Source organism: Columba livia, unplaced genomic scaffold (assembly GCF_036013475.1).
Source record: "Columba livia isolate bColLiv1 breed racing homer unplaced genomic scaffold, bColLiv1.pat.W.v2 Scaffold_194, whole genome shotgun sequence".
In the NCBI taxonomy this organism is placed as follows: Eukaryota; Metazoa; Chordata; class Aves; order Columbiformes; family Columbidae; genus Columba; species Columba livia.
Genome location: NW_027043136.1, coordinates 139,042 through 148,978, shown reverse-complemented (window position 1 = coordinate 148,978; position 9,937 = coordinate 139,042). Strand labels below are relative to the sequence as shown.

At 52.5% G+C, this 9,937-nt stretch overlaps 1 protein-coding gene across 1 annotated transcript; it reads right to left on the bottom strand.

Moving 5' to 3' along the window:
* Nucleotides 1-4,870: 4,870 nt before the first annotated feature.
* LOC135577930 (olfactory receptor 14C36-like) lies at nucleotides 4,871-5,784 on the bottom strand (the record flags this gene model as incomplete). Its single annotated transcript, XM_065048056.1, has 2 exons — nucleotides 4,871-4,876; nucleotides 4,984-5,784. Coding segments are annotated over 2 exons (807 nt in total), but the record flags the coding sequence as incomplete, so codon positions are not given.
* Nucleotides 5,785-9,937: the final 4,153 nt, after the last annotated feature.

The following is a 9,937-nucleotide window of genomic DNA, read 5'->3' as shown; positions in this document are numbered from 1 at the left end:
AGCACCAGTCTGACGAGGAGCGGTTGAGGGAGCTGGGGCTGTTCAGCCTTGAGAACAGGAGGCTGAGGAGAGACCTTATTACTCTCTACAGCTGCCTGAAAGGAGGTTTTGTCATTGCCACAGAGGCACCCCGTAGGTTAATTTAAGTGACAACAGGGTCCAAAACAACTTTTGTCAGACCGGTGAGGAACAGGGTTTTAGCACTCCAAAAGTGACTTAAATAAAGATTCGGATATCAGCTGAGGAAAATTATTTAAGGGGCAGCAACTAATACAGCAGGCGGTCCACGGTATGCATGCACTTGGCTTCACTCAAAACAATGCCGGAGCCGTCCCCGAGTCCCGGAGAAGTACACACTTGCCTAACACGCTGAGGGATTATTTTTAAAGAGATACACATACTCGTAGTGAGTACGGGAAGTGTACACTCACGATTCCGGGAGGGTAAATTTATAATACACTCGCAATCCTGCGAGGGTTGATTTACTTACACATGCAAGTGTGCACGGAATCCTACACGTGCTTATGTGGAAGCACGGGAGGAAAATACACTCATGATTGTCTGAGGGGCTCTCGGCGGCCACTCACGATTGTGCGAGGAAATAATTTATACATGTGCTCGTATTGGGCACGGAAAGTTACACATGCAAGTGTGCACGGAAGGAAGATACACTCACGATTGTGCGAGGAAATAATTTAAAGTACGCTTGCAAATGGGCACAGAAAGTTATACGTGCATATGTGCACGAAAAGTATAAATATACTCGCAATCCTGCGAGAAGTTTTACTCACACCCGTGGTGGCGAGGCAAGCGCAGTCCCCATCCCGGGGAGGGGGTTCTCGGCGGTAGCATCTCGCTCGTGCTCCGAGAGACCTGCAACAATGGGCAGAGTCTCGACGAGAGTCCCGTTTTTATACTGGCCAATCAGGTCTGACTGTAGGCATTCTAGCAGCTTCTCTGCACCCCCACACTGTCTGTGGGTGCCCCTGAAGCCTCCAAACATCCCCCACACTGGCCGCAGGCGCCCATCGGCTCAGTGTGCCTTGGCACTCCCTTCTCCTAATGGCCCTGGCCAGGGTGCTCTGGGGCCAAACAAAAGAAGCTGTTAGCCTCAAGTAGCAGAGAAAGAGAGGAGATGTGCCCACTCCTCCATACTGAAGGAGGGAGGGGGAGAGAGGGGGGGTTTGCATTCTGCCACAATCATGGAGGCTGTTGGTCTCTTCTCCCAAGTAGCAAGTGATAGGACAAGAGGAAATGGCCTCATGTTGCACACGGGGAGGTTTAGATTGGATATGAGGAAGAAATTCTTCAGGGAAAGGGTTTTGAAGCAATGGAACAGACTGCCCAGTGAGGTTGTGCAGTCCCCATCACTGAAGGTGTTTAAAACACAGATAGATGGGGCTCTTAGGGACATGGTTTAGTGCTAGATTAAGGTTATGGTTGGACTCAATGATCCTAAGGGTCTCTTCCAACCACAGTTATTCTATGATTCCATGATAAGTCATTTTTGCTATTTTCTTTCTCAGAGGACCATGCAGCCTCCCTGAGAGCCAGGACTTTTCTGAGGTGTTGGAGAGACGTCTCACGGCCACACCAGCCAGTTCCACCAGCCCCTGTCTGTCCCTTCCCAGACCAAACCTTTTCTCCATATCCCAACCTTCCAGGCGAATTTCTGGGACACAGCAAATGCTGTGCTGCTCTTCTGGGCTTGTTCAGAAGAGAGCAGCTTGCCAACATGTTGATGGGCTCTCTGTGCACCTCAAAGCTTCCCTGACCATTTTTCTCAATGCCCCACTTGCACCCAACCTTTCTGGTCCTTGATCTGTACATGAGGGGATTGAGCAGGGATGTTGGGAAGGTGTAGAAAAAAGGCTTTGTCAACCTATCTTGTGAGGGCTGTTCTGGGCATCCCACAGTCCAGGATGGGGCTGCTGTAGAAACCAGTGGCACAAGTGAGGTGAGAGGTCCAGGAGGAGAAGGCCTTGTGCCTGTCTACACTGGGGTAGAGCAGTGGTGCATTCATGGGATGCCCATGTGAAGAGGAAGGGGACAAACGGCTCTAAAATACAAACAGAAAACCATATCTGTGGCAAGAATGATGACTGCAGGGGTAGAAATCCCCATAGCCAAGGTGCAGCTGCCTTCTGGAGACAGACTGTCCAGCCTGTGACTCTTGCAAAATGAAGTGGGTGGCTTAGGGACAACACTGGTTGCAGGATGTGGCCACCAGAAAACAAAGAAACAAACAACACAACTCCTCAGCACTCAGTACATTTAAGAGTTGCAGGCAGAGATGGTGCCGTCATCATTCAGAAAGCCGGGCAGCAGCTGGGTCTGGGTGCTGGAACTGATGCAGGTCTCCAGGGAGGTCACACTGACCTCAGTTCAAGGAAGCACATCCCAGTGCTGCATTCAGGTGGTTTCTTGGAGAAGTTACTCTCAACAGGCTCTCAGGCTTCTGATCTAGTCATTCAGAGTCCTTCCACGGAGGGACAAACAACCTCTCTCAGGTGTGGTGAGAGGACAATAATCAAAATGGTGGTTGCAATGGGCTGATCTGTGACGAATGCCTTGGGACAGCTGCCACAGCGTGTCCAGGAACATCGGCACAGACCAGACCCTGCTCTCCTGGTCTTTCATGTCTCTCCCAGCAGGCCTGGCCATGCGAGACCACTGCTGTGTGCCCCACAGAATCACAGACTTGTTTGGGTTGAAGAGACCTCTGGAGATCATCCAGTCCAACTCACCTGCTAAAGCAGGTTCACCCAGAGCAGATCGCACAGGATCATGTCCAGGTGGGTTTGAATGTCTCCAGAGAAGGAGACTCCACACCTGCTCTGGGCAGCCTGTTTCAGGGCTCTGTCACCCTCCAAGTAAAGAAGTTTATGCTCATTATACAGATGGAACCTCCTGTTCTTCAGCCTGTGCCTGTTGCCCCTCATCCTATCATTGGGCACCAGTGAAAGGAGTCTGGTCCTTCCTCTTTGCACCCACCCTTGAGATATTTATAAACATTGATAAGATCCCTTCTCAACTTCTCTTCTCCAGCTGAACAAACCCCTCTCTCAGGCTCTCCTCATCAGAAAGATGCTCCAGACCCATCGTCATCTTTGTAGCCCAACACTGGACTTTCTCCAGTAATTTCTTGTCCTTCTTAAACTGGGGAGCCCAGAACTGGACCCAGTAACTACAAATGCAGCCTCACCAGGGCAGAGTAGAGGAGGAGGCTTCACCTCCCTTGACCTGCTGGTCACATTCTTTGCAATGCACCCCAGGTACCACTGGCCTTCTTGGCCACAAGGGCATATTGTTGACTCATGGTCAACCTGTTGTCAACCAGAACTCCCAAGTCCTTCTCCGCAGAGTTGCTTTCCAGCAGCTCTGCCCCTAACCTGTAGTGGTGCCTGGGGTTATTCCTCCCCAGGTGCAGGACTTGCCCTTGTAGAACTTGGGTTCTCCTCTGTCCAGTCTTTCAACCTGTCCAGGTCTCCATGGATGGCAGCACAGCGTTCTGGTGTGTCAGCCCTTCCTCCCGGTTTGGTGCCCCCACCCTGCACTCTCGCACACTTCAGCTTTTCACTGGTGTTTCCCTCTCTGGGGCACTTTCCATCCCAGCCCAGCAGAGAAGCTCCATCTGGACAGGCCCTGTAGAATGAAATGGAGGAAACAGCGATCAGTGACAGTGTCTCTCTGGCTGCGGCACTCAGGATATCCCAACACCAGGAATCCTTCAGGTCCCTGTGCCAGCCCCGCTCCCCAGGACAGCACCGAGTCCTGGCCCCGGGGCTCTTCAGGCAGCTCCTGCTGCCCCAGGGACAGCGCAGCCTGACCCAAGTTGTCACCCACAGGCAAAGGGTTTCTCTTTCCATGTCTGCACACAAAGAGTGCCCTGCTCTTCTCCTGGGATGTCCCACCTCCCCACAGAGCCTTTGCCCAAGGAGAGCACATCCGCACTGGCCTGGCTGCCATTCCTGCACGCTGTCCCCACGCTGCCCACAGCCCCGAGCTGGGGGTTTTGCTCTGTAGAGCAAGTGGGCTGTGGTGGCTCTGCGGGGCCATACTGGTCAGGCTGGGAGGCAGCCCCAGCTGGTGGTGCTCACTGCCACTGACCACCTCCCACACAAGCTCTTGGGTGGCCATGGAGGGTGCTCAGAGGGACCCTGCCTTATTCACCTTGTGCATGGGTGCTGGCCACCAACAACCAACACCTGAGCAACCAGCCTGAAGTCCCTCGAAAGCCACACTGGGACCATGATCTCCTCACACTGAGCCCACAGAGAAATAAGCAAAGCAACGAGCCTCTTGAGAGTCTGTTACTAAGAAATGTTCTTCAAGGAACTTTGGAAGAAGAACTAACCCTCCAGGCACCGTGCTAAGGAGATGCCCTTGCTGATGGAGATGCTGTTCTGAGGCCGGCTCTGTCACAGGAGTGCCCACCGCCTGTCCTGGTCACAGGACTGACACACAGCAGGACGGCGACCAAGCCTTGGGAGCGCTCAGGCCTTGCACCAACACAAGGGCTGAGAAGGAGAGTGTGGGAGTGGAAAGAGAAGGACTCTGGGAAGAACAAGGCTGGCGCTGCCTGGCAGAGCTGCTCTGCTGTAACTGTTTCCTGCATCTTCACACACAGACACCTTGTGCTGAGCTTCACAAAGGCTGCAGAGGAAGGATCTCAGACAAACAGTTCACTGCAGGGTCATTTATTTTCTTTAAATACACAGAAACACGACTTCTCATTTACAAGGTCTTTGACTTGATCTATAAAGGTGGACAGAGATGTGGGATGAAAAATAACATTTCTTTGAGGGCAATATTATCGGAGTTAAAAAAGCAAAACCAAACAAGTATTCCCCGAACTCCAAAAATTAATCTAAAACTACAAAATACAAAAAAGACAGGTTGGACCTGTCATGAGTCATGTCATGAATGATATACAGAAGATGGGAAGCGTAATGCCTTTGAAAAGAATCCAGCCATTAGTACCTTCAAGGCATCCTTGAGCTCCTGGTTCCTCATGCTGTAGATGAGGGGGTTCACTGCTGGAGGAACCACTGAGTACAGAACTGACACCAGCAGGTCCAGGGATGGGGAGGAGATGGAGGGGGGTTTCAGGTAGGCAAACATGACAGTGCTGATGAACAGGGAGAGCACGGCCAGGTGAGGGAGGCAGGTGGAAAAGGCTTTGTGCCGTCCCTGCTCAGAGGGGATCCTCAGCACGGCCCTCAAGATCTGCACATAGGACACCACAATGAACACAAAACAGCCAAAACCGATTAACAGACTAAACACAATAATCCCAAGTTCCCTGAGGTAGGAGTGTGAGCAGGAGAGCTTGAGGATCTGGGGGATTTCACAGAAGAACTGGCCCAGGGCATTGCCCTTGCACAGGGGCAGTGAAAATGTATTGGCCGTGTGCAACAGAGCATTGAGAAACCCAGTGGCCCAGGCAGCTGCTGCCATGTGGACACAAGCTCTGCTGCCCAGGAGGGTCCCGTAGTGCAGGGGTTTGCAGATGGCAACGTAGCGGTCATAGGACATGATGGTGAGGAGATAAAACTCTGCTGAAATGAAGAACAAAAACAGAAAGACCTGCACAGCACAACCTGAATAGGAAATGGCTCTGGTGTCCCAGAGGGAATTAGCCATGGACTTGGGGACAATAGTGGAGATGGAGCCCATGTCAAGGAGGGCGAGGTTGAGCAGGAAGAAGTACATGGGGGTGTGGAGGTGCTGGTCCCAGGCTATGGTGGTGATGATGAGGCCGTTGCCCAGCAGGGCAGCCAGGTAGATGCCCAGGAAGAGCCAGAAGTGCAAGAGCTGCAGCTCCCGTGTGTCTGTGAACGGCAGGAGGAGGAACTGGGTGATGGAGCTGCTGTTGGACATTGGCTGCCTGTGGGCGTGAGGACCTGTGCAAGGAGGAAAAGGCAGTGTCAGGTTAGGGGAGACTTCTCTGAGGAAAATAAACATGCTGTTTCTCATGGAAAGCCCCCTCCCTGATGGAGGGATTTTTCAGCTCATTCTCTCTTTCTACCAGCTGAGAAAAAACAGTTTATCACAGTTAAAAATGCAGCTTGGGCATCTGGTTTCCATGAACACAGCTCTGGGGCAAAACCCCCTGAGTTGGTGTCAGAACAAAAACTGACCCACACTCGCACCCCAACCCCAGAGAGCAAGAGCAGCAGGGACAGGTGGAGAAACAGGCAAGGACACTGCAGTGCTACCAGAAAATAAAGCAAGGACAGAAAGGCAGACGGGCATGCTGTGGAACCTTCTCCTGACCCGGCTGTGCTGCTGCCACTCACATAATGACACTGTGGAGCAAGTACTTTTAGCACCTTTTTTGAGTACCCCGTTCCAGGAACCCTTCACCTGGAGGTCCAGCTGCTGAGGTGGAGACTCGTGACCTGGACCCCATGGCTTTGGGGCAGAGGGTCTGCTGGGGAGGAGAGGAGACCAGGGGTTGCACTGGGAAATGTGTCTGTACTGCACGGGATTGCAGGGGGGCCTGAATCCCCTCCCCAGCATTTCAGGTTGTAGCTCCCACTCCCTGCCCATGTCTGTGCTGCCTGCAGCTGTGTCTCTGTCCCTGGTCTGCTCCCTGTCAGTGTCACAGACCCCGTCCCACCCGCTGTGTGCTCAGCTCTGTCCTGCTCACACCTCCTGGCACTGCCCAGGGGCAGCTCTGTGTGTGCAGGGGCTCTGGAGCAGCTCAGACACGTCCTAACGAGAACTGGGGTCTCAGTGTCTTCTCCAAAGAGAGAAATAAATCTCCATCTCCCACTGCAAACCCTGACGAGCAAGAGTGGAAAACTGAAAGCACAGACTCCTTCCCTTGCAGCTGTTCCTGTCTTGATGTTGTTGTTCTGAAGGACCCTCTGCCATGTCTGTGGGGGGATCTGGAGCTCTGAGCAGCCCTGACCCACACAGCCCCCTTCAACCCCACAAGCTCCCTGCCTGCCCTGCCGGGGGTCGCTCCTTCCCCCCACAGCTGCTGCCATGGGATCTCCCGGGCAGGCTGAGCGCTGACCCTGGCAGGCGGCAGAGTCCCTGCCCGGCACAGCCCTGGGGTGCAGGGACCCTGCTCTGCAGGACAGCCCTGGGCACCCCTGGGTGCTCCCCCTGCAATCACCCTCAGCAGAAGCTGCCATCATGCCCTGTCCCTCTGACAGTGCAGCAGGGAAGCGCTGGTCTGGACCATGTTCTTGTCCTCTACATGAGAAATACTGTGAGAGAGACCTGACAGATCCTGTAAATTGTGGGATGTATCATCTTTAGGAGATCCCTCCAGGAAATGCAGCTGCATTGTCCTACAGCCAGAGACTTACCGTGTTAGAACTGTGAAGATTTGTCACTCAATGAGCCCTCAGCAACCAAACCCCTACATTGCATTTCCCATCTCTGTGCCTTTCTCCTGTGCCCTCGGTGCTGCAGGCAGAGCCCTCAGCCCTGCTGCGTGTGCAGAGGAGCTGCTCCTGGGCAGAGCTGTCTCTCTGCAGCGCTGCCGCTGCCATGAGCTCCCTGTGTCCCAGGAGCCCAGCCCAGCTCAGCAGCACAGGAGCAGCCCATGATGTCCCTTTCTCTGTCCCCTCTGGGCACATCCAGGTCTCCCTGGGGCTCCAAGGGCACAACTTCAAAGTTGAAGTAATCAGTGATGTTGATTCTCTCTCCTCTTCAGAGACACTTCTTTCCAGCATTGTATTTTTCATGTTAAAAAATAAATTGGTATGACAACCATCTTTCTTGTCCCATCATTAGACAGGACACAAGGAATGTTACAGCAAAGGATCTAATTTCTCCAGGCTAGGGGAGGAATATCTTCAGCTGAATGAACTTAGGCATTTTGTTCTGGTTTTACACTCCCAGGTCTAGAGAGACATTCATCAGTCTCTGGCCATGTCATGTCTGTGCTCTGCAGCAAAGCCTTTGCACACATGGGCTCTTGGACACTTGGTACCAGGTTTCCTGTGGCAGGTCAGAGCTGGGCTGGTGCCACAGCTGGGGTGGCTCAGCCCAGATGTGAGGCAATGTCCTCAGCCAGGGACCTGACTGGGGAGCTGGAGCTGTCAGTGCTGCAGACAGAGCTGTGACACGGATGGAATGAACTGCCAGGCAGGATGGCAGGAGTGAGTTCATCTGGTCTCAAGGACAGCAGCCTCCAAGCACAGCAATAGTCCAGATCAAAGCTCAGTCCAGACCTGTAAGGCAATTCAAGGGCCCCATAATGAGCTGTTACTACTGCAGGAACACTTAAAGGACAAACAAAGACCCTGTGTGGCCACTGAAAAATTTAATAAGAGAAAGAGGTGAGAATCCCTGTGTCCTCTTGTCCTCCCTCTTCCCCAGCAATGTGTCCCAGGCCTCTGTGGCTGGAGACAGAAAATACAGAGGTGGATGTGGATCAAGTCATGGGTGACTGGAACTAACACAATCCTTTCCGGTCTATGGGACAGCAGGGGCAGCATCCCAGGAGCTGGGACAGCAGGACGATGTCACAGTGAGGCCACTCTCCACCATCTGTGAAAGCTCATGGAGACTGGGGGGACTCCCTGACCACTGGAGCTCTCACACAGTGTGTGCACTTTTCAAAATGGCCAATGGGTGAGCAGGGGAACTAAGGGCTGTGGCCCAGAGCATGTCTACTGGGACCCCATTTCTGGGTGTCTAGAAGAGAAGGTGACGGGGTTTGCCCAGGGCGGCTTGTGCCTGTCCATCCTCTTTGCTTTCTGTGAGGAAAGGACACGGTTGTGGACGTGGGGAGAACAACAATGGCCCGTTACCCAAAAGTCAGCAAGGCATTCAGCATCATCCTCCACAACATTCTTGTGCCCAAGGCAGTAAATTCTGGTCTGTGTCAGTGTGTAAGTAGATGGGTAAAACCAATCTGGATGGTTGGGCTTGGAAAGGTGCTGTAGAAAGGGAGAAACTTTCCAGTCCTGAGGACAGTCCAGCACTGGAAGCTGTTTCCCAGGAGTGCGCACCCACTCTGTCCCAGAAAGTGACCAAGATGTGTTTGGATAAAGCCCTGAGCAATCTGGTCTGACCCTGCTGTGAGCAGGAGGTTGGTCAAGACACCTCCTGAGGTCCCATCCAGCCTGAATGATGCTGTCCTTCCTTCTCCTTTGTGTTTTCAATTTAGGGACAGCTCTCAGGTTCTCCCTGACCACAGGAATAACTCACATGAGGTGCAGGGCTGCTTTGTAAGTGCCTCTAAATGTTTCTGACCACAACTTTTGCATCCCTTTTCATTTGCTCCAACCCAGGGTTTTTTTTGCTGTCCTAATACCCTTCCAGAAAGAACTGCTCACCTTGTTCATCCTTTCAGAACAGGTTACTCAAGAGGTTTCTGCATCCATGTACAGAGTCTCCACATCAGCCAGACATCAAAGCCACCATTGCAGAAATGGAGATGAGACACTTGACCAGCTCCTTGAACCCAGCAATCGGCACGACTTGTCTCCTGAGATGCCAGAAAACACCTGAACTGTAAGTGCAGAGCATGTGAGTCCTGGTTGGGTATCCTGGCTTGTCTCCTGACCCATGTGGTGCTTCAGGCTGTGAAGAGAATCAAAACCAGCCATTGGACTGGGGTAGTTCCATATTACACGTGTCACACAGGGCAGATGACGGGAGCTCAGAACTCCAGACTCTGCGGCACGGTTGGGACTGCAGAGACTGGAAATGCAGGTGACAGTGTGTGTCAGGGCACACACATACAGATTCTGGCTTCCTTTGGGCCTTTGCACTGACCTGGGATCTGTTCCTTGGCCACCTTTGTCTCAAAAAGAAACTATTCTCCTATGCAACCTCCACATCACAGCAGGGAAAAAAGAGAAAAGTTATGAAAGATGCATGATTTTGTGTTAATTCTGTCCAACAGGTGTACTATTTATATGATTACAAAAAAAAAAAAAAGAGAGAAAACGCATTATTCTAAGAA